This window comes from Candoia aspera, chromosome 4, assembly GCF_035149785.1.
Source record: "Candoia aspera isolate rCanAsp1 chromosome 4, rCanAsp1.hap2, whole genome shotgun sequence".
Lineage (NCBI taxonomy): Eukaryota > Metazoa > Chordata > Lepidosauria > Squamata > Boidae > Candoia > Candoia aspera.
In genome coordinates this window covers 36,401,814-36,426,747 of record NC_086156.1, presented here as the reverse complement: position 1 = coordinate 36,426,747, position 24,934 = coordinate 36,401,814, and the positions used below count along the sequence as shown (strand labels likewise).

General features: G+C 40.7%; 1 protein-coding gene across 1 annotated transcript in view; it reads left to right on the top strand.

The window, feature by feature from the left end:
- Window positions 1-24,934, top strand: part of RFTN1 (raftlin, lipid raft linker 1) — a 116,120-nt gene that overhangs the window by 87,809 nt on the left and 3,377 nt on the right. The window contains exons 7-9 of the mRNA XM_063303862.1: window positions 3,191-3,306; window positions 17,098-17,201; window positions 24,055-24,136. Of these exons, the coding sequence (XP_063159932.1) occupies window positions 3,191-3,306; window positions 17,098-17,201; window positions 24,055-24,136 (302 nt within the window). The remainder of the gene's footprint in view (window positions 1-3,190; window positions 3,307-17,097; window positions 17,202-24,054; window positions 24,137-24,934) is intronic.

Here is a 24,934-nt window from a genome sequence, read left to right as displayed (position 1 = left end):
GAGAACACAGGGAGACATTGCTTCCCACTAGTATGACTGTCGTCATAGCATAAGAATTTTTTTTCCCATAGCTGTCTTGTAAATCATGTGCAGGAACATTAAAATGACATTTTGCCCAGCAGAACAGCATCAAATATTTATATACCCAAGTGAAAATAGTCTTTTGAGCTCAGTGAGGGAACATCCTCCCTTAATAAAAAATTCAGTGATAATGGAACCTTCTCTTATGAAGGGAGGGATTAACCTTTTACATGAGCTGATTGAAGGTAAAGAAAAATAATTATTATGGCAGAGCTTCAGCAGAAGAGACTCCGTATTTCGTTTAATGGCTACGTGATCTAGTGATTAGAACAAATGGGACATCATCTGGTCATCTAGCATTATAGGATTTAACTAAGTAAACAGAATATGCTGAGGTCTACACATTTAACCACACAAAAATTTGGTAAGTAAAAACAACTACTCAGGGAGTTAGTGAAAAGAAGAAAGTTTAAACAGATGATGTTCTTAAGACATAACACCTAGATCAGAAATTCAGTCCCTGATGAACTTCATCATTGCACTGCCAAACCTTTGTGCAATTTGCCACTAAAATTTAGTGGAACTGTTTGTTTGGCAACAGAATTGCTATTATAGGACCTCTAAGTACGGGGGGCTGGGTAGTTAGTTTAATGCTGCATGAGTTGAGGCACACATTTTGTGGGTGAGTAGTTAACTTGTTTTTACTTACCACATTTTTGTGTCTTCTCGGTGGGGACTGGATCTTCTTCAGTGGTGTAAGTTGATTAGGCTGACCATATTTCCTTGAGACAAAAACAGGACATTGGGATGGCAAAATGGGACGTGGTTAAACTTAGGTAATATTCCATATTCACGAAAAAGACGATAAAAAAGGATATCAACAGTAAGCTGGGAAGGTGCAGAAGGGGGAGGTGTGGCAATGGTTGGGTCTCGAGATGCTGATGCAGGGGTGGCATTGGGCAGAGATGTTGCAGGAAGGCTGAGGGCGGCGAGCTGGGACGGGAGGACAGGAACAAGGCAGGAAGCTGGAGAAGCGGAGGGCTGAGGGTGGCCACAGGCTGAGGCGAGCTGGGACGGGAGGACAGGAATGAAGGGCAGGAGACTGGAGAAGGGGAGGGCTGAGGGCAGCAGCAACCTGGGGCAGAAGAACAGGAACGGAAGAGTCTAGTGAACAGTTGTCCCCGACAACCTGTTCCTCTCTGGCGCGCCCTATTATTTTAGTTTCTTCCCACTGTTTTGGCCTGAGAGCCAATCGGCTTCTTTTCTGCTGGGCGTGCTTTTCCGACCGTCTTCCACTGCACTGATTGGCGGCAGCGACTCTTCCTCTTGCTCACCGCCAATCAGCTGTTCCTGCGGTTCCCACTCTAGGTTTCCTGCCATATTGAGAACTACTGCCAAGTCAGCCTCCTTTTCAATTTCAATTTCAATTTTTTCCCACTTTTCCCAATAAGGGCTCCAACGTTTTTAAAAAACGGGACAAAATTGGCATTTATATTAAAATGACAGGACTGTCAGGAAATGTTAAAAAAACAGGACTGTCCCAGTCAAAATGGGACGTATGGTCAGCCTAAAGTTGATAATCACTGGGCAATCAGGATAGATAATCTGCTACCGTGTTCTCTTTCTCTGGTATATGTTCAATGGTGTACTATCAATGACCATCAAGTCAATCTTGTATTGTGTCATGTTCACCGTTCCAATGTTACTGTTACATCGTAACGTTTCGCATGTCATTTGGCTGATGCGTGTTTCGTCTGGGAGGGGAGGATGATTCCATCTCGTGGGATTGTTATATGTTAGCAGCTGGATTGGAATGTGTTTGGGTTATCTCGTGTGTTCAAGGTTCCTTTCCCAGGACATCAGCAGAAATGGTTACCAGCACCTGGGGGGGGGGTTTGCAATGGCGGGGCGAGGGGAGGGATTACATTTGAGCCGAGGGTTTTTTGTTTGTATTTGGTGCGCTTTTGCTCATTCTCAGCTTTCTCTGTATTTGCATACTATTCTTTAATAAATCAGATATCATTAAGTTCCTGCTTGTGAGTCTGAGTCTATTAGGGTAGGCAATCCTTACATATTGGTTTGGTGCATGAAGTGTAACTTCTCAAAGCCTAATGATTAGTGAAAAGTTTAAGCGGCCTCTCTATTAAATAATAATGTAAATGTACAAGGGCTTATTTGATGGCTAGACACTACCGTTCTATAGTAGGATAGCATGTTTCTCAAGGTAATAGCTTCCTACTAATGAAGGCAGTGGGCTTCCCTCTCTTAGTGGGCCTTGTTTGAGGATAGGTCTGCTACTTACTTCACAGACATCCATCTTCATTGTCAAGTCTTGTGAAAATCTGGACTCCTGAGGACGGGCTTGGCATATAGCATGCTTCAAATTCTGAAATGCCCTCTCATGCTCCTCAGCCCATGTGACTTGCATTGGTTTAGCCTTCTGAGTAAGATCAGTCAAAGGAGCAACTAAACCCAAAAAGTTAGGGATGAACCTCTAATACCGTTGTATCATTCTCAAAAACGTTTGAACTGCCTTTTGACTAGTGGTTGAGCCAGCTAGTGAATGGCTTCCACTTGAGGTCCCCATGGCCCACTATGCAGCCTAAATATTTGACATCCAACTGGGCCCAGGTACATTTTGACAATTCAACAATCCTGCCTTTAGTAAGTGCTTAAATACCTGATGAAGATGTGCCAAGTGATCTTGCCAGAAGTCCCTAAAGATGTCTGTATCATCTAAGTATACAGCTGTAAAGGCCTTACACCACCTTAGCACTAGATCCATAAGCCTCTGAAAAGTTGTTGGAGCTTTACAGAGTCAGAACAACATCACAATAAAGACAGTAGAATGGAAGCTGTGCCTTATGCTTTATGCACCAGTAAGTTTGGGCATGTGCATGCTTCCCATATGTGGGCATTACCAGTACAAGTTAAATGCAGCATTCATAAAGGTTACCAGCAATGCATTGCAGAATTCAAATGGAAACTTAGCAGCCCTATTACTATTATTTATGTTAATGAACATTAGCCTTGCAGAGGTCTATCCCACTTCGTATTATTCTGTAAACATGGTGAGAAGAATCTTGGATTGTGATAAATAATGCACAGACTGTTGTTAACACATAATAGCTAACTATGCAGTTTATAGAACTTGTTTGTTTGTGCACAGATTCCTTCCAGGGCATGACAGATGGAATGTTCATCTTTGAAGATCTTTCTGTGGATGATAGCAAAAGTATACAAGGCTATGATGCTATTGTTGTAGAGCAATGGACAGTCTTGGATGTAAGTATATCATTTTACCTTTTGGCTCATTTCTAATATCTTGAATCACAACCCAATGAGAAATTAGACATTTTAAAGTAATGTCTGCATTTGTTAGCAAATTAATTATGTTTTATCTTGCTTGCTTCATTTTCCACCCAATTAATTTCACGCTGCATTAATGCCCTAACTAATGTTGTGATTGTTGATCAGCTTCAGCGTTTACATTTTTTATATGTGTATTGTGCATTCATCATAACTTCTACTGTAACCTTCTAAAAACAATTGCGAAGAAAGTTCTCAGAAATAGTGTTTTTTTTTCCTTACAGTAAATCCATGCAGAAGAAAATTATTAATGCCATCCTGCATAGTTTACCTGAGACTTCTTGCATTATTATCTCTTTGTATGGAATATATATTTCATAAAGCAGACTTTTAAAAAAATGGGGAATCTTTATTATGGTAATCAAGTCTCCTTAAAAGATCTACTTATCCCTGCTTAGTTCCAAAATTGTTATGCAACTCTTGGACAGAACTAAGCCATTTATTTAAATGGGCTTTCAAAAAGAAAAATTATATAAAAACATTTATATCCTATAATTAATCATCAAGCAAGGACATAAAAATAAGATTTAAGAATATTGATGCATATTACAGCCAAAGCCTTATAGGGACCTGATTAATTTATTATTAGTAATATATTATTATTATTATTATTATTATTATTATTATTATTATTATTAATAGAAAAAGCAAATTCAGCTGCTAATCAAAAGGCAAGGAGCAAGTAGATATGTGAGGCAATCTACAACTTATCTCCTCACCTGCGATATTTCAGACAGATACAGTCTTTAGGGCATCATTTGTTTAAAGAAGCACCTTAGCAAACTTAGCTGGAAAAAGTTCCTAAAGTCATGGGTTCTGAAGGGCCTTAAAGAGGAGTATTTGGCTTGAGCAACTGAGAAAGGCCTGGATTATATGACCCAAATCCCTTTTGCCAGGTAATAGCTTGCTGCTGCATTCTGAACAAGTTAAATATATGATGATTTTTCTTCCCAAAAACAGTCTCTCATGGAGCAAGTGATGGTAATCTAGTCAGAATTTAACTTGATCATGATGATTGTAAACATAATAATAATATAAGAAGTCATCACTTGCAAAGACTCCACTATCCAAATAAGATCAAACCGTAATACTGTAGGTTCTTTAGGGCTTGGGTCAATCTTACTAGATTGCATTTATGGCTGTTTTGTTGGTGGTAAGATAGCATCTGCAGGCTGCTCTGTTACAGAGCAGGCCAAATTCTAATCCCTGTCCATTTGGATTTATTGCAAAATTTTTGTTTTTGTAATGTTCAGCCTTTGGCCTAATTCCTGGATAGAGTTGAATATCAGAATAGTGGGGAGTGTTGTTTAATGTTGTTCTGTCAACCACTCTGGTTACTTACTGGTTCTAGGCCAGTGCCTTGCCCTAAACTCCAGTCCAATTAACAAGAAAATCCTCAGGAATCAAAAAATCAGAGTCAGTTGTTCTCTTGCTAACAATATGGAAGTTGTTTGCCACTGACTTCCCTGCAATTTTTTAAAAATGTCCCAGTCTAATTTACAGCCCTGGAATTTCCTGTTAGCTTCCTATCCAGTCAGGTCCATCATTCAGACAGGGCCAGCTTAGGTTTTGCAGGCATTAATAACTATTTGCAAGCTTAAGAGATAGGGAGGGAGAGTCCAAAATGAAAATGAAGTCAGTTGCCAGGAAGACTATAAGTCAAATAATCTTATTCAGGATATAGGTCCAGCAGTTTGAGGGACAAAAACTAAGTCATAGAAGCAGATAAAAAGCACAAGAGGCTACTGCAAGGATTGTCACAAGCAGCTGAGTGTTGCCGGTAACACTGAAAAGCTGCCAGGTGTAGGCTTCAATGCTGCAGCAGGGCCTTCTCCTCTGAGCACAGGTACCTCTGATAGTTTAAAGCATTATAGAGACTTACTTCTGCAAGTTTCCTTTGCCTAGTTTTCTAGGATCTAGGGCAATATTTCTCAACCTTGGCAACTCTAAGATGTGTGGACTTCAACTTCCAGAATTCCCCAGCCAGCCATGCTGGCTGGGGAATTCTGAGAGTTGAAGTTCACACACCTTAAAGTTGCTAAGGTTGAGAAACACTGATCTAGGGGAAGGTCCTAGGATCTAAGGGAGGATGGTAGACAGAGTCCAGCATTTTTCTCAATAACTCCCTTGCCTCCAGAATTGCTGCTTGGCTTAGTCTCACCTTGGTCCAGGAGCTGTGGCTCTACTGGTTCCTTTTGATCCTGCTTTAGCAGTTCTTCCTTCTCTTCCTCCTCTGAGGCTTTGTCAGAAAGAAGCATAGCACAGGTCAGTTATCTCATACTTCTGTAGAGCTGTTTTCTTAATATGCCACTTTTCTTCCATGATGGAATTTAGAGTGGTAGATATACTGTTAGTCTCCCATCCAGATATTGGCTAGATGTGGATGAATTGTACCTTCAGACCACTCCTAACTCAACATTAGCAGCATACTGAAGGCTTGAATAAGTGTTAGTTTCTCTTAGGCTTTTCTCCTTATTTTTGTGTGTTGATATGGGTATGAAACTCACAGCACATCTTAGAATTCTTCTTATCATATGAGTTATGCAGCTCTTAAAATGTTTTTCCTGGGTGTTCTGAGAAATGTATTAATTTAACAGCATGAGAGGACCTTCCTTTGAGTTTGAATGGGAATTGGCACTGTCATTTTAACAAAAACTTTGGCATGCTTAATTTCTAAGAATAGAGCAGCTTCTCAAATGTAAGCAAGGGGAATATGTTCATCACAGTACTCTGTATGTGTGTAAAATGTCAGTAGGCAAAAAATGTAAACCTTCCAGCTGCCACAGTATGTGGTTCTTGCCAAGCAGTTGACAAGATGTAAGACAGCTGAGTTATTTAACCAAATGTAGAAGAAACTATGATATATGGCTTTCAGTGGCCACATGTGTCCTACTTCCTTATTACTCCAATCCTATAGATGTCAGGATCTATTAATTCCAATAGACTTTGTGTGATCTAGCGTTGAATCTTTTTTCCTTGTTTCAGTTTTGCTTGCACAGGCAGGTCCCTGTCATAACTTCATGTCCTTTTGTTCCCCAAACCTCATCTGTTTCACTGTTCTAAAGTGAGAAAGATAATGCTTTTCCAAGGTGATTGATGGTCTGTAAGGCCAAGTGTTGGTTAGTTGGTTGCTGCTTAAATCTTGATAGTAATTATGGTTGTTCTCTTTAGCTCCTGCTAACCCTTGGAATGCCTTGTTGCTGCTGCTGCTGCAGCTGAACATTATCAGCATTCCAACCAACTGGGGGCAGGATGAACTGCATGAAGGTGATGAAGTGCCTCTGAACAGCTAACTTAAATTTGTCCTTGTGTTTCCCCACATCAGGAAACAGAGACCACATGAACTACTGGAACTCTGTTGTCAAAGGGTATAACAACAAGATCTTGAAAGCATGACAGAGGTTCCCTCTCTCCCCCCTCTTATATTGAATAGAAATGGAGTGGGCCAATCTTGAGTTTTTCCTTACCCTTTCTGGGTTAAGCTGATGTTACCTAATGGGTTGAGAATTCCTTCTTCAAGGCCATCTCCTCTACACCCAGACAGCCAATGCTACATGCTGTCCTCTATGAGGCAGCACAAAATATGCCAACATAAATTTGCTCTACCCATGTAGCCATTCTCTGCTTTTCCTTGTTGTGAAGCAAATGAACATAAGCAAATGATTGATGCTATCCTAACAGTTAATTGCAGGGCAAGTTAAGGTACAGCAGTTGGTGGATTTCCCTGCAGTTGAAAAAGATCCAGTAGTCTCTTCCAAAGGCGAGCTGGGGCTAAGGCAGGAGAGAGGTCAGGTTTTGACAGATGGCTAGAACCATGGGTTTATCCATCTGTAGGAACCTATCTGCAAGAAGGATGGGGGGTTTTCACTCCTGCTTTACCACCTGCAACATCTGATATATTGGTATGGGGTGATGGAGGCCTCAGACCCCAGCACTCTGGCCCTGTGGATCAGGTGAGGAGGGTTTTCAGTAAAGTAGAAGAGGCTCTCCCCATCTACTTTTCTGGGAATTTTATGTCCCACATGGCCTGCTGACACACACAGAGCACAGGGGATCTGAGAAGAGAAACTATGACTCTCCTCTGAGATCCCCTGCACAACCAGCCCATATACTACATGGCAGGGGGCAGGGTGATGTTCTCTTAAGCAGGAGGTCTCTTTTATTTCAGCCAACACAAGTGCCCCTCTGTGTCCTGACGTAGTGCTTGGGGATGTAGGAGGAGAGAGATTTCAAAGAGTCATGGTCTTCCCTCCAAGATCCTCCCTGTGTCCTGCTGGCATGCTGGCACTGCCCCTGCAATCTCTAGGTGACCTGGAGGATCCAGAAGATAGTGTATTTCCAGCTATGCCTTTGTGGAAAACAGCCTTATAGACTGCAGGTCTTTTGAATGAGGAACACACAGCTCAAGCTGGAAGGGGGTACATCTCTCATGGAACCAGAACAGTGATAGGGATATGATATCTGATGTACCTGCTTGACAACAAGCTGCTGTACTTTGAAGAAATGAAGGTTGGACACACCCACAATTTTGCCATCCATAGACAGTTATAACTATTACCATTACTTTTCTCCACCACTACCAAAAAATGAGAGAAATAGGAGAGTCCACGTTCAATGCTTGACTATTCAACACAGGATTGGAAGGACTGTGGATAGCCATTGCCAGCTGGAATACAGCGTACTGGACCAGATGGGCCACAGGTCTAGGTCAGAATAAAATGCTTATGTTCTTCTTTAAATCAGATCTGTGTTCAAAACCACAAGGACTAGAGCCTTAGTTTTATATTACCTTAATTGATGGAGTATAAATTTTCCAGTTAAAATCTCTGTGAAAAAGCTTCCATGTTCTGCCATCTGGCATTGTGTCAGGAGAGATGGAAAATATCCCATCCACATCAGTTCATTTACTGGCCACGGCTGTGGGTTGGGGATGAGAGAAAGGCTGCACGTGTCATATACACAGTTAGCAAAGCAGCCTCAGTTCAGTGTTAGATGTGTAAATGTATCTGTTAAGTGCACAGGGATTGTGGGCTTGATAAACACAGCTTGATATCTGGAGTCAGACAGATGAAGCTCTGAGCAGCAAGAGGGCCAATGGTGATGAGTGTGAAATTCAGTCCACTGAAAGGTCCTATTTGCTATTTTCCAGAGTGACCTAGAAAGAAGAAAAAGATGAAGAATTTGGGCCTTTGGGGGCTCCTCTTTCAATATAGATTAAAAAAAGTTGAACCTATTAAGCTGTATACCTGTGTGGTTTCTTTGTGTGTGCATGCGCACATGTGTCTTCCTACCTTGAAAAATCTTCAAAATGCCAGATGTCAAGTTTTGCAGAGATCGTTGGTAGATATAACAATGTGGTTTGGCAGCGGTTTCTGTCTGTCACTGGAAGTGCTGCAGTTTGAACATAAGGAGCATTTCTTACACCTTTTTTTGTATGATATTTGGACTAAATAGGTGGTATGAAAGTAAACAACAGTCTGGATAAAAATAACTTTCCGTTGCAGTTTTGCATATAATTTTGGTGCATACATTTTAAAGACTTTTTTTTTAAAAATAGAGCCTTATAGGAAATCCTGTTAATTAAACTTTGCCAAAATAAATATGAGATAATATAGTAAATATTGGATCAATTTAACATATCACAATACAATGTATTGTCCCAATATATAAAAATGCTTACAATCATTTTTATACAAACCCAGATTAATTCAGGGATACACTTACTCAACATTTTTTGCATCATCTTAACGAGAAGCTATTAAAATATGTATCAATCTTCATGCAAGTAGAAGAAAAATGATACTATATATACTTTGAACAATCTGTGTATTGTGAGAGTATGTGCAGCTATGGGCTGTCTATCACATGAGTTTGCAGACACACTGTTTTTTAGCTGGTAACATGAGCTGGGAGAAGAAGAGGTAACACACCTTTTCAGACAGAAACTTTCTTATAGGAAAGGATTGCTGATGTCATGGCAAGGGGGAGCAAAGAGCTGGTATAGTGGTGTCCACAGGAGCCAGTCAAAATAGACAAGACAGTAGTCACAGTGCCATTTCTGTGTACATGAATACACATACTAAAGGGGAGGGACTTTGACTGCATGGTCATGACTGTCATATTGCCTCTTGTTAAACCACCACCACCACCACACTACTGACTAGTAGACTTGAAGAGAGAGGTTGAAGGAAGGAAGGAGGAGGAAGAGGAGGAGGATGGTTGGTGACCCAAAATACATTCTAGGCATTTGGTGTTGGCTGCTGAAGATTTGTTGGTTCAGGAGGAGCTGGAGCAAGACTCCTGAAATGGACCTGGATGGGGTCCAAAAACCATAAAAGAAGGAAGATGAGTGATGAGAGACATGTCTTCCTGATGCAGAAGGCCTCCAGGGAAGGTTGACAGAAAACATGTCCTGCCATCTTGAGAGAGATTAGCAAGTTAGTGCACTAAAGCCCTTACTTAAAGCCCTACAACTCTGTTGTAGAAATAGCTAACGCATAATGGAATAGACTTTATTAGAAGCAGGGAGCTTTACTTTGCTAGTAGAGAATAGTTAACCTAGTAATGCTTGGCCAGGCGTACATAAATCAGGTCTTCCCTTTACTGTTTTACTCTGATTATCAGAAGGGATACATGAGGGTAAAAGAATGGGGGAGAGTGCAACAGAGACAAATATAAATGGGTTAAGTAAATGCAGTTTAAATTAAAAGAATCTGCTTTGCTGAAAGAAATGCTTATCTTTCTGCTCAAATAAAATGAAAAATCTATAAGGATTTTTAATGTTCTCTGTGTTGGATCAAATAAAATAAAATCTGTATTGCGGTCACTGACCAGCATACTGTGTTGATTCATTTTCTGTGAATCCACAAAGCCCTCAAGACTTGGATGAAACTGCAGATTTGGAATTCAGGATTTGTCCCATATTTATTTAGATAATACTTCATTGATTTTGCCCTTTCTGTATTTCAGGAGAATTTGGGCTCTCTTGAAAAAATATAATTGCACCCTTCTATTTGTCTCTCTTAGTAATTAGAAGAATAGGAAGATATCCTTCCATTTATCTTTAGCTGGTGCAGCTAAGTCAGTGAATGAAAAAAATACCTGTCCTTCTGTTCTTGATCTTGACACGTTTGTCAATCTGATGCTTTGGGCAGAGCTAGTTAGGAGAAGCTCCGTTTACCCATTTGTGAGGGAACAAGGTCTCAGTAGCTTACTGTGAATCCAGTCACTTTTCCAGGTTTCCTTTCTGGCCTTCTCAGTTCCCAAAGAATTTCAGTCAGTGTGGTAATCTTGTGGTACACCAGCATTCAGATTTTCTTGCCTAGTATGATTGAGGACTGGGCTGTCTCCATGATAACCATGGACTTGTTTCAGTTGTTACCAAGGCCCACTGATGTAATGGATCGTTCCCTCACTGTGGTGCTTTTATGTTAGGCAGGATGAGAACATTCTCATGAGGGATGAGAACTATCTGGTTAAGTTACATCAAAAGTATGGGTGACTTGCTACATCCTGAACTCCCATAACCTAGTAAGTGAAGTTCAGTTGGTATCATGTTAAATACATTCCCATTTTTAACACTGTTTATGTATCAGTTTCTCAGCAGAGGAAAGGTCACAGTCTGGGGTCTACCCCAGGTAACTGCTGGATCCGGGTAACTGCTGAGCAGCATCTCTAGCAATGGGAGTTTTTTATGACCTTTGACTAATAAACCAGTTGTGCTCATATCTGAAGGAAAGAGACTGATGTTGATAATACATGGACAGATAGCGTCAAGGCTGGGTTATTGCAAGCACTTTTCATGGCATGGCTCTCGAAATATTACTGGAAACTGCAGCTAGTCATGAATGCAGAATGGATCTTGGATACTTGGAAGACTGTTTCTCAACATTGCTTCCACTTAATAAGGTCCTGTAGTTTATTACAGGGCTGGAAGCAATAAAATATGTAAGACAATGCAGCTATGTTTTCTAGTTAGAGTGGATCAAGTGGGTTTTTGTCTCATGCAATTAGCACCCTTGACATTAGAGATGGTCCAGTGTTATGGGAAATATTTATGTTGTTATTTTAGTCATATAATACACCTACAGCGTGGGATTGTGCTACAGTGGAATCTGTTTGCACTAGAGAATGGGGGCCTGAAGGAATACTTTTAAAGTTTAACATTTGCTCCTTGTAGCCTTATGTAGCATATCATCAATTATTTGTGTAAAACATGATCTATGCCTTAAATAAAGGGACGCAATGGCGCTGTGGGTTAAACCGCTGAGCTGAGCTTGCCAATCGGAAGGTCGGTGGTTCGAATCCGCGTGACGGGGTGAGCTCCCATTGCTAGTCCCAGCTCCTGCCAACCTAGCAGTTTGAAAGCATACAAATGTGAATAGATTAATAGGTACCACTTCGGCAGGCAGGTAATGGCGTTCCGTTTAGTCATGCCAGCCACATGACCACGGAAGTGTCTATGGACAAACGCCGGCTCTTCGGCTTTGAAACGGAGATGAGCACTGCCCCCTAGAGTTGGACATGACTGGACTTAATGTCAAGGGAAACCTTTACTTTTACCTATGTCTTAAATAGAGCCTAATGTAACCCCACCCCTTTTTTTTTTTTGCCTAACACTGCCCCAAATTAGAGTAGCACCACTAATAATGAGTAATGTTTGTATGGCATTATGCAGTTTAATATTACACAAGATAGGAAAATCTGTGCAGTCTTTGACAAGCTGGCATAACTCTGCTATTGACGACAGGGTGCTGGAAGAGATCTCAAAAGCTTCCCCAAAATGTTGTGCATATTTGGTCCTAATTCGGTATGATGGTGGGTTTTTGGAATGCTACTTTGGGGGTGATACATTCAGCAAAGTCCACCGTTCCAGCTGCCTGTGTATTGTGGCTTTGCTTCTTTGGTCGTTTCCAAGAAGTGGTTTGACAGGCAGCAATCAAGACTGCTTATTCATACATCCTTCAGCATATAAAAAGTTGGGCTAGATTGATGACCATGTACGTCATCTCAGATTCTAAAGTTGTATCAATTCTAGTTTGCCAGGGAATTTTGATCCAGAGATTGGAAAAAATAAATTGCTTCAGATGAGCTTTCTCTAGTCTTATACAACTGTGGATCTTATTATTTTGTTTGTTGCTGGCTTTATTTTAAAGTCCGTATCATTGAAGGAAAAAAAAGGGGAAATTGCTAATACAGTACATGTTGCTTCTCTTTATACTGACTTGGCCTAGATATTTCCCCCTCCCTATATCTCAAATTACAGAGCTTTCTAGTTTTTCCTAATGAGCCTGACTATTGCTGAGAGTAGGGGAAAAATTAATAAACACCAGAATCATAAGTAAAACTGAATTCTTTTTATCTGCAGCAAGAGAAGAAAACAGCCAGCTCAACATTCTCTAGTTTTTGACACTCAAGGTGTGATCAGAGATTACTTATCAACTGCAGGAGGATGGGGAATGAGTTCATTAAAATTGTGCTCCCTTTCACACATTAAAGAAAATGTCTTTCAGTCTGACTTGTAGATCAGCTTACATTCTTTTCCCCTTTGTACTATGCTTTCTTTTCTTTAAAAAAATACTGAGATGTTAACTGTTTTGGGGGGGTTTAAAAATGGCTATTATTATATATCTCCTTATATATGGTGTTAGAAACATTAAAGTTTTCATTATTTCTAATGTTATGTATGGAATTACATGTATGCACTTTGGTTTTGATGCCCTTTAATTAGTACCTTTAAGAAAGAATTAGTTGGCCTTAAGTGTAAGAGAAATAGAACCAAAATGGGACCACTGAAAAACAAATGATATATATTAGAGCGTCAGAATACTTTTTGCGGTTTTAATAACAACAAAATAACCGCAGGACAATGAAAACTGAGGCTATGGCCAGATCATCTTTCCATGGGTAATTTCAGCAATCGTTACAGCAGTTTGACAGAACCTCCAGCTAAGGATGGCATTCTATAGCAACTGCTCCATATTTTAGTCTCCTATCCCTTTCTGATACCTCATTTAAAGTTAGACAAAAAAAAATACGATCTAATACCTAGTTGTCAGTGCTGTATAGTGGTTAACTCCTTAAGGTTTGTTGGGGATGGCTCCCAAATTAGAAATGACAGTAAACTTTCACCCTGCCCACACTTACCCTAAGAGGTGGTTGTGTGCCCAGGTAACTCATACACACTATCCTTAGTTTGAAGGGCATTTTTATCTCATTCCAAAATGCCAAATCATTGGCTGCCATTTTCCACAATCTTCTATGAATTGCTGTTACTGATCCTTACTGTTTGTTGAGGGTGAATGTGAAGAACTGCTATTATTTATCCTTTTTTATATGAAAGAGTGTTTTTGTTTAAGCATTTCTTGAGGGTAGAAAGGTTTGTTCCATCTATGTCCACTTGTTGTTGGAAGTTTATATCAGTGTTTTTCCAACTTGGCAACTTTAAGATGGGTGGACTTCAACTCCCAGATTCAATGAAGTTCCAGGTTGGAAAAACACTGGTCTGTATCAACTTGCTCATTCATGTTCGAGACACAGTGTATGTAATGTAATGTCTATGTATTGATCAGGTGAATGTGAACCAAGCATTACAGGAAAAAAATGGTTCATGTGCATTTTCAAATTCTGTACTTTTAGAATATAGGTACCAAAAGGTGGGGGGGAGAGGGGAATCAAGGGTGACTCTTGCCGTGTGTTTTGTATATTCCAGATTTTGGAAGACACCAGTAGCAGTGTATAGCCACTATGCCAGTAGCCATTTCCTCTTAAACCAGGTTGTCAGGGGCCCCTTGATTCCTTTGGAACTTGCCACTGTTCCTAAAAAGAGGGACAAAAGACAAAGGAGTTGTGTTCAGTGTAGGATGAAAACATGTAAATATAGGGCGGGCCAGCTAACTTGGCAACCTTGATGACAATACTTGGGAGGTAAAGTGTAGAGACATTTTTATTCCAGCTGATCTGTTATGGCTTGATCAAGTCAATAACTGTTTTTCAGAGATTTGAAGCCTTGAATAGATGAGGTATAAAATAACACTCACAGATCAGGGGGCCCTTTGTGGCCTTCCTCACTGGGTGCTTCTTTCCATCTTGGTTTAATTCACTATGCAAACATAATGATAACATTGAGGGAAATTATATAATTTTAATGCCTGATCCTTTTTTTTTAAATGTTGTTTTCCTTGTTTTATTTTTTTAACATGTTTTTCCTGTTTTTTTGTTTTTTTGTTTTTTTTTAGAATTAGATATAATTTAGATGGAAGGGGAAGTTAAAGATTTTAATTTTTCTCCTTTTTCTTTTTTGTAATCCAGGATGTGTGTGTGTGTATTAATATTGGACTTTTTATTTCTCTCATCATATAGTGTTTTATAAAATAGGTTACTGTTTTTTTTAAGTACATAGTTTTTATACAATAGTAATATATGTGTGTCATTGTATAGTTATTTAGTTGGTATATTATCACTGCTAAAGCCCTATGTGGCATGGGTCCAGGTTACCTGAGGGACCGTCTCACCCCCACTGCATCGACCTGTCCCACCCGGTCAGGCACTGAGACATGTTACGGACCCCTGTGTCCATGAGAGACTGTCAATTGGCAGGGCCCAGGAAGAGAGCCTTCCCTGCCGTGGCCCCCACCCTATGGAACACTCTTCCCCCAGAGGTGAGGCAAGCCCCCACTCTCCTGGCCTTCTGGTAAAGACCTGGCTCTGACATCTCACTTGGAGCAGGGGAGGGGGTGTAATCAACCCTGGGTGGGGGTGGTTAGTGGCTTAAAGAGGCCCCTATGTATTCATGTATTTAAGAACTTTTAAAACCGCCATCTTGGATTTTATATTTTATATTTATATTTTTATTTAAGAGTTACTGTTTTTATTGTATTTTAATCTGTATTTATTTTTAGTTTTATTGTAAACCTCCCAGAGTTCCTCTTTGAGGAAGATGGGTGGTGCCAAAATTTGAATGAATAAATAAATAAATATTTGTGATAGATATTCATAATGAATGATTTTAAAGAAATGTTGATTGTGATGTTTTTAAAGCTTAATAAAATATATGTAAAAACTCCAGTGGATGCTTTCTTAAAAGACTTTGATTATGCCCTCAACCCCTTTAGCCATGGAGTTTTATAAAAAGTCCAAACACTATGTCTTCCATTGTAACCCTCCTGTATTTTCCCGCCATGTCTGTCTTTTTTCCTTACTAGAAAAAAAAAAATCTGATGGAAACACGAAATGGCACATGAGGTCTAACACTTGGTCCCATCAGTGATAGCTACACAATGACTGGATAGGAACCACCAGGAGCAAAAAGGAGCATTAAATCTAAATAATCCTAATCATAATAAGTAGTAGTAGCAGTACAGTAATAATAATAATCTGTGAGCATGCTGTGCATGCCTATAGAGAAAACCATCAGTGGTAGCTAAGAGCAAAATGGTACAGCTTATGCAAAAACCAAGCATAGATAGTTGTATTACACCAAGCTTGAGTGCCCAGTTGCCATCATTGCTTAATCCTGCTCTGGGCCACAAGGGAAGGGGGTGACACCCCCCAGAAATGACTCCCCTCCCCAAAGGCTTTTGGCCATTTGAAAAATGGCAAGACAACAGAGGCTTGTTTGGCAGCTGGACACTGCAGAGCCATGATGGGCGAGGCAGTGAATTTCTGCTCTGACTGTATTAACTGTCAAAAGCATCCATGGTACTTTAGAGCAGAGAGGGGGACTCCATGGGCTTTAAGCCTGCTGACTGGTTTTCTAAGGATTGAAGTCCAACCCATCCAGAGGGCTGTTCCATGAAGGAAATGGGTCATTATTACATTGAGATGGACCAATTCTCACCAATTCTTATTCTTCATCGACCTGTCTATAAATTGTGGTTCTGCCCATTCCTTTCCTATTCCAGACAGGGGCTTATATCTTGTGTTACATTGCCTTTTGAAACAATCCTTTAACTATTGTGTGTGTGCAGACTAATTCTGTCTTTGAGTCAGACCCCAATGTGTAAAGCATCACTTTGTGCTTGCTCGCATATTTGCTAGTGAAAAATAACAAATTGGTGGTGCTCGTGTGCCTGTAGGTAATGCAAAGAACAAAGAGGATTGCATTCATTTTGTTTGTTTGCTGTTGCTGCTGGGATGTAAATGACCTGGACTCATTATTGCCCTAATGTTGTTTAACACACCATGAAATGCTCTGGAAATCAGAGAAGCAGGATTCCCCTCCCCTGTGTCTCCTTGGCCCATCTGGTGTAAATGAAGAGCTTCTTGATGTATTTTAGCTGCCACCGTGCTGCATTTGTACAGTTCTAAGCAGGATTGGCCTGTGCTAACAGAGCTGAGATTTTTGTATTGCTTGAATACTCTTTTGTCTGGAAGGAGGTAATTGTTCTCTTTCAGCTAATATTGCAGGAGGCCATTCATCCAGGAAATCTCCAACAAAACAAAATGAATTATTCCTGTTGATCTGATTCATCAGCTGCCACATGGAAGGTTTTGGAGCATGGAAAGAAATGTGTTTCTCCTGTTTAAACAAAATTATTTATCCCTTCAGCAAGAACTGAAAAATGACCCCTTCATTCCTTTTGTTTTGTGATATTAATTTCTTTTCTGGTTTTGCTGAATTTGCGAAAACAATCTAACCCATTAATAAACAATCTTTATAAAATAGGCTCACTTTTCACATTTAATTATTTTATTTCTCTTTCCTAGGGGGTCCAAGTACAGGCAGATTATATCCCCTTGTTGAACTCGCTTGCCGTATATGGATGGCAGCTGACCTGTGTACTTCCCACTCCAATTGTAAAGACAAACAGGTACAGTCAAGAGGTGGCCTTTTCCTTAAATCCAGGAGTCAGTCATAAAAACTGATCTTACAATAGGGATCTTTTCTGTGAGCCTTTAAACAGCCTGTACAGCGGCTGCCAGCATAACAATAGAGCATAAAGTATTTCAGCCCTTCCTCTTTCTGTGTGTTAATCTTGCAGCGCAAATAGAAAGCAGTCTTTGGCAAGCACAGGGTAGACAATGCAAGCTGCAGATACAAGTCCTATCAATTATCTGAGACATTATCAATTGTTTGATTTTCTTTTCCTGATGAAAGAGTGGGTGAGGGCATTCCTCCTTGCTGGCTCATACCCTAGACTGCTCTTTCATGTAGGAGTGATATTCACCTGCACTACATCTCAAACATTCTCAAAGGGTCTTTAATCCCCAGACACAGGAGTTCTTTTTGGAGGGGGCTGTGGAAAGCTACAGGGGAAAGCAGGAAAATTCCATCCCAGGAATATGAATTATTGTCATAGAATTCAAAGATACAAAAGCCATGTGGCTTCCATATCTACCTAGACTGCCATTTGCTGCTACCATCTCTTGTATGTCTGCCATTTATCTTTGCTCCCTTGCAGAAGCCTTCATCTTTAAATGCCATTAGCATTGGATTCAGTGTACCAAGATATGAAACCAGCATCTTGAGGCCAAAAATAAATTAAAACAAAATCCCCAGCACCCTAAAAAGCACCGAGCTTTTATTTTTGTCCTTAAAATGGTAGCCAAGATCTAATGTAGAATTAGTGAGGCTCTAGATTAACCCTCCTTAGTGTGGTGCACTAGCCTTGAATTGCTATCCCCACCACTTTACCCCAGCTGTGTTGACTGTGGATGGTGGATCTTGCAATCTAAGGTATCCGGAGGGTAGCAAAGCTGGGACTACTTTAGATTGCACCTGTCCATAGCAGAGGGGAAATGCAAAGGTTTAATTCCCACTCTCACCCCCTCAAAGACAGTGCTAGAGCATCACATGTAGGCCTGTCCTGTTTTTCATAGAGGATGGCTAGGAAGAGGTAGCCTGGCTTATCAACTTGAATTAGTTTATCAACATGGATTATTGCTGATTCCATTCATTTTTTTTAAACTCTGTTTTCTGTTCAAGTACACCTGTAGTAGTTTTGTTATTATTAAGCAGCCTGGGGGAGGGGAGCAAATTACATTAGGATTGAAGCATCCACAGAAGTATTTATATTAGGATTGCAGCATTCATGAAGGAGAGGTTCCCACTGCCAGGGAAACATGCTTCTGGATGCTCAAATTAAGGCAATAAAAGATGGACTTTCCTCTGTCCATTGTCCTCCAGCAGCAGCAAAGCTATTTCCTATGGATGTAACCATTCAGCTGCCAAAGTTCTATTCAGATTCCATTCCACTATCAGTTGGGGAGGTTCCATTCAGCTGTTAATGGACTTTTCCACTATGAACCTGTTTAATCAGATGTTTAAATCTCAGTAATTGTCACGTATTATGTTTATGATTTCCATAAACTTATTATCTTGCCGTGAAAACTAAATGGATCAGTACAACCAGAGATATGTTGGTATACCATCGGAAGATGAGACCCCCAGGTCGGAAGATGGTCAAAATGCTACTGGGGAGGAACAGAGGATGAGCTCAACTAGCCCCAGACATGATGACGCAGCTAGCTCAAAGCCGAAAGGACGGCTAGCGGCTGACGGTGCTGGTGGTGAATAGCGAATCTGATGTTCTAAGGATCAACACACCATTGGAACCTGGAATGTAAGATCTATGAGCCAGGGCAAATTGGATGTGGTTATTGGTGAGATGTCAAGATTAAAGATAGACATTTTGGGCGTCAGCGAACTGAAATGGACTGGAATGGGCCACTTCACATCAAATGACCACCAGATCTACTACTGTGGACAAGAGGACCACAGAAGAAATGGAGTAGCCTTCATAATTAATAGTCAAGTGGCTAAAGCAGTGCTTGGATACAATCCAAAAAATGATAGAATGATCTCAATTCGAATTCAGGGCAAGCCATCTAACATCACAGTGATCCAAATATACGCCCCAACCACAAATGCTGAAGAAGCTGAAGTAGAGCAGTTCTATGAGGATCTGCAGCACCTACTGGACAACACGCCTAAAAGAGATGTTATTTTCATCACAGGAGACTGGAATGCTAAGGTGGGCAGTCAAATGACACCTCGAATTACAGGTAAGTATGGCCTGGGAGAACAAAATGAAGCAGGACATAGGCTGATAGAATTTTGCCAAGACAATTCACTCTGCATAACAAACACTCTCTTCCAACAACCTAAGAGATGGCTTTATACATGGACTTCACCAGATGGACAACACCGAAATCAGGTTGATTACATCCTTTGCAGCCAAAGGTGGCGGACATCTGTACAGTCGGTAAAAACAAGGCCTGGAGCTGACTGTAGTTCCGATCAGGAACTTCTTATTGCACAATTTAGGATCAGACTAAAGAGATTAGGGAAGACCCACAGATCAGCTAGATATGAGCTCACTAATATTCCTAAGGAATATGCAGTGGAGGTGAAGAACAGATTTAAGGGACTGGACTTAGTAGATAGGGTCCCAGAAGAACTATGGACAGAAGTCCGCAACATTGTTCAAGAGGCGGCAACAAAATACATCCCAAAGAAAGAGAAAACCAAGAAGGCAAAATGGCTGTCTGCTGAGACACTAGAAGTAGCCCAAGAAAGAAGGAAAGCAAAAGGCAACAGTGATAGGGGGAGATATGCCCAATTAAATGCAAAATTCCAGAGGTTAGCCAGAAGAGATAAGGAATTATTTTTAAACAAGCAATGCGTGGAAGTGGAAGAAGACAATAGAATAGGAAGGACAAGAGACCTCTTCCAGAAAATTAGAAACATTGGAGGTAAATTCCAGGCAAAAATGGGTATGATCCAAAACAAAGATGGCAAGGACCTAACAGAAGAAGAAGAGATCAAGAAAAGGTGGCAAGAATATACAGAAGACCTGTATAGGAAGGATAACAATATTGGGGATAGCTTTGACGGTGTGGTCAGTGAGCTAGAGCCAGACATCCTGAAGAGTGAGGTTGAGTGGGCCTTAAGAAGCATTGCTAATAACAAGGCAGCAGGAGATGACGGCATCCCAGCTGAACTGTTCAAAATCTTGCAAGATGATGCTGTCAAGGTAATGCATGCTATATGCCAGCAAATTTGGAAAACACAAGAATGGCCATCAGATTGGAAAAAATCAACTTATATCCCCATACCAAAAAAGGGAAACACTAAAGAATGTTCAAACTATCGAACAGTGGCACTCATTTCACATGCCAGTAAGGTAATGCTCAAGATCCTGCAAGGTAGACTTCAGCAGTTCATGGAGCGAGAATTGCCAGATGTACAAGCTGGGTTTAGAAAAGGCAGAGGAACTAGGGACCAAATTGCCAATATCCGCTGGATAATGGAAAAAGCCAGGGAGTTTCAGAAAACCATCTATTTCTGTTTTATTGACTATTCTAAAGCCTTTGACTGTGTGGACCATAACAAATTGTGGCAATTTCTTAGTGGTATGGGGATACCATGTCATCTTGTATGCCTCCTGAAGAATCTGTATAACGGCCAAGTAGCAACAGTAAGAACAGACCACGGAACAACGGACTGGTTTAAGATTGGGAAAGGAGTACGGCAGGGCTGTATACTCTCACCCTACCTATTCAACTTGTATGCAGAACACATCATGCGACAAGCTGGGCTTGAGGAATCCAAGGCTGGAGTTAAAATCGCTGGAAGAAACATTAACAATCTCAGATATGCAGATGATACCACTTTGATGGCTGAAAGTGAAGAGGAACTGAGGAGCCTTATGATGAAGGTGAAAGAAGAAAGTGCAAAAGCTGGTTTGCAGCTAAACCTCAAAAAAACCAAGATTATGGCAACCAGCTTGATTGAGAACTGGCAAATAGAGGGAGAAAATGTAGAAGCAGTGAAAGACTTTGTATTCCTAGGTGCAAAGATTACTGCAGATGCTGACTGCAGTCAGGAAATCAGAAGACGCTTAATCCTTGGGAGAAGAGCAATGACAAATCTCGATAAAATAGTTAAGAGCAGAGACATCACACTGACAACAAAGGCCCGCATAGTTAAAGCTATGGTGTTCCCTGTAGTAACATATGGCTGTGAGAGCTGGACCATAAGGAAGGCTGAGCGAAGGAAGATCGATGCTTTTGAACTGTGGTGTTGGAGGAAAATTCTGAGAGTGCCTTGGACTGCAAGAAGATCCAACCAGTCCATCCTCCAGGAAATAAAGCCAGACTGCTCACTTGAGGGAATGATATTAAAGGCAAAACTGAAATACTTTGGCCACATAATGAGAAGACAGGACACCCTGGAGAAGATGCTGATGCTAGGGAGAGTGGAAGGCAAAAGGAAGAGGGGCCGACCAAGGGCAAGGTGGATGGATGATATTCTAGAGGTGACGGACTCGTCCCTGGGGGAGCTGGGGGTGTTGACGACCGACAGGAAGCTCTGGCGTGAGCTGGTCCATGAAGTCACGAAGAGTCGGAAGCGACTAAACGAATAAACAACAACAATTATCCACTGAATGGCTGTAGATGATTGGCTCAGCTAATATTTGCATTTATCTTTGCAACTATGGAATAAGCCATTCAGATAAATTGTAATCCTGAATGGTTGGTTAGAAAGACCAGCAAATTTAAATAAAGAATTAACACACATGTCTTAGGACGTGGTAGCTCTTGTCCAATATTGTATGGGCTCATAAACTAAGCAAGATCAGGCCTGGTTAATACTTGAATAGAAGGCCTCCATTGAATATCTGGGCTGTAGTCTAGACTGAGAAATTGAACAGATGTTCTGGAAGAAGGCACTGGTAAAACACTTCTCTAACACAGCCAAAAAGCTATATATACATGTCCACTGAGTCATCAGAAGTTGAGCTTGACTTGAAGGAGACTTTATTTTTAATAGGTACATGTAATATAATGAAAAAAGAAGTTGGCAGTTGGAGGTTCACTAATTTTGACCCAATTTAGTGTTGACTTGTATGCCTCTTCCAGGTTAGGGTTGTAGTTAGTGTTGTAGAGCCATTGTGATGGAGTGGTTACAGTGCTGGAGTGGCACTGGGGAGACCAGTTTCAAATCTGTATCAACCATGGAAGCTTACTGGATGACTTTGGGGTAGAGGCATTCTCAGCTCTACCTATCTCATAAGGGTATTTTCAGGGAAAACTGGAAGCATTTGTACTCTGCCTTGAGCTTCTGAAACAAAGGGAGGTACAAATCTGACAAAATATATTCCAGACAATTGCACAAGTATTCTAAGTGTATACCGGTCCATTGCCCATACCTCTTAATTGGCGGGATATGGGCAACAGTATGCTGGATTGCAAAGGAGTCTCTACTTAGAAAATCTGTCATTAAAAAAAAATGAAAAATACTATTAGATTCAAACATGTTTTTCTTTTCTTCTTTAGGCAAAAACAACAAAATCCTATGAGGCCTTAAACAGAAACTAATTCATTGTGATGCATATGTTTTGGTCTTTAAAGTGTTATAAGTTTATCTTGCATTTGATACAGTCTTCTAGAAGTCATTTAAGCTGTTCTCTAGTCTAGGAAGATCCTAGTTTTGTTAATATTTTCCACTTGTGAACCAAGGAATGTTTGGGGAAATCTCTAAAACCAGGTCTGTAGAATTTGGGCTGATTGCAGTCAAAATACGTAAGACCATTTTTAAAGTTGGGACTGGCATAGCTCTCCAATGTGCAGCAAACTATTCATATATTCTTCTTTAACCAAATATTCTGTTGGAATCAAGCTGACATAGTATATGTGGCCATCTTTAGGGGTGGGTTGGACTGTGCTACTTCAGAGCTACAACCACACCTTACTATTGAGACTTCAGTTAAAGAAACAGTGAATTAAGATATAGTCTGTACAGTCTGGTTTAGGGACGCGGTGGCGCTGCGGGTTAAACTGCTGAGCTGTCGATCGGAAGGTCGGCGGTTCGAAACCGCGCGGCGGGGTGAGCTCCCGTTGTTAATCCCAGCTCCTGCACACCAAGCAGTTCGAAAACATGCAAGTGTGAGTAGATTAATTGGTACCGCTTCGGCGGGAAGGTAACAGCGTTCCGTGAGTCATGCTGGCCACATGACCCGGAAGTGTCCTATGGACAACGCCGGCTCCAAGGCTTAGAAACGGAGATGAGCACCGCCCCCTAGAGTCGGACTCGACTGGACTTTACGTCAAGGGAAACCTTTACCTTTACCTGTACAGTCTGAGTTTTGTCAGACTGTGGATATAACAGGTGTTTTCTTTTCTAACATCCACTACAGCGTGACGACACCTACCAGTTGGTCTAAATGTTTTAAGAAAGGTTTGTTGATTAAGAGTTTATTTTCCAGCTCCAAAACATTTTAATAGATAAGCAGTTTTGTGTGGTGACCCCTTAAGGTCCCCTCATACCTTGGATGGGCCTTCCAAAGGCTGCTGCTGAATGAACCCCTTGAAAAATGACAGGAGGAGATTGTTATTAAATACATGAGTAATCATATTACATTCAAGTCATATTAAATTTAAATCAATTTTAGTTTTTGTATGGCACCACTCAAAGGCCAAGTGTTGTTTTCTGCCCAAAGATAGCATACTTTAAATCGTATCACAATGGAAGAGAGTCCAGAAGAAGCTTACAGACAGCTGATAGATGTAAGTATTAATCCCACTGGCTCAGTCTGGTGAAGGACCTTGTGTGTACCACATGTTTTAAAGCTAATTTAAGTGGATGGTCATCAGTTTTAAAATGCAGTGTGGAGGTATGGAAAACATTTTCAGGATAGTGTTTTTATTTTTATTTTGCAGAGATGGGAATTTAGCCACAAAGCAGATCGTCTTTCTTCAGAGACCCTTCCTGCCCCAGAAAACTAAGAGGAAACAACCTAAGGTATATGGCCTTCCACTGTTTGGTGTGTTTATCTTGGCAAAGCTTTCATATTTTAATTGATTTCCGTATCAGTTGCTTGTTTAACTTTTCTGTAGTTTAAAACATTTACTGAACCGTTTTTCAATTATGGCTGAGCTATTAAAGCTAACAAACAGCAATAACGTATATAGAAGATAAAAGAAGGGGAGCAAGGACAAGAAACCTGTGGCTCAGCAACTTTCAGATGGAGTGGCACACAACTCCTAGCAATCCCAGGCAGTTCAGTCAATCTTGAGGAATGCTAGAAACTGTAGCTCAACAGTATTTGGAGCATTGCTTGCTTCCCCCTCCTCTCCTCCAATGAGATACAGGCAGACCTCGACTTATGACCATTTGTTTAGCAACCATTCAAAGTTACGATGGCACTGAAAAAAAGTGACTTGTGACTGGTTCTTGCACTTACGACCATTGCAGCATCCCCACAGTCATGTGATCAAAATTCTGGTGCTTGGCAACTGGCATGTGTTTACAACTGTTGCAGCATCCCAGGGTCATGTGATCACCATTTGCGACCTTCCCAGCTGGCTTCTGACAAGCAAAATCAGTGGGGAACTGCATGATTCATTTAATAATCATGTGATTCTCTTAACAACCATGTGATTCACTTAATGACAACAGTGATTTGCTTAATGACCACTGCAAAAAATGTCATAAAGTAGCGTGCCTCACTTAACGACCACACTGCTTAATGATGAATTTTCCAGTCCCTATTGTAGTTGTGAGTCAAGGACTACCTGCCTTTACATATTTAAAGCCTAC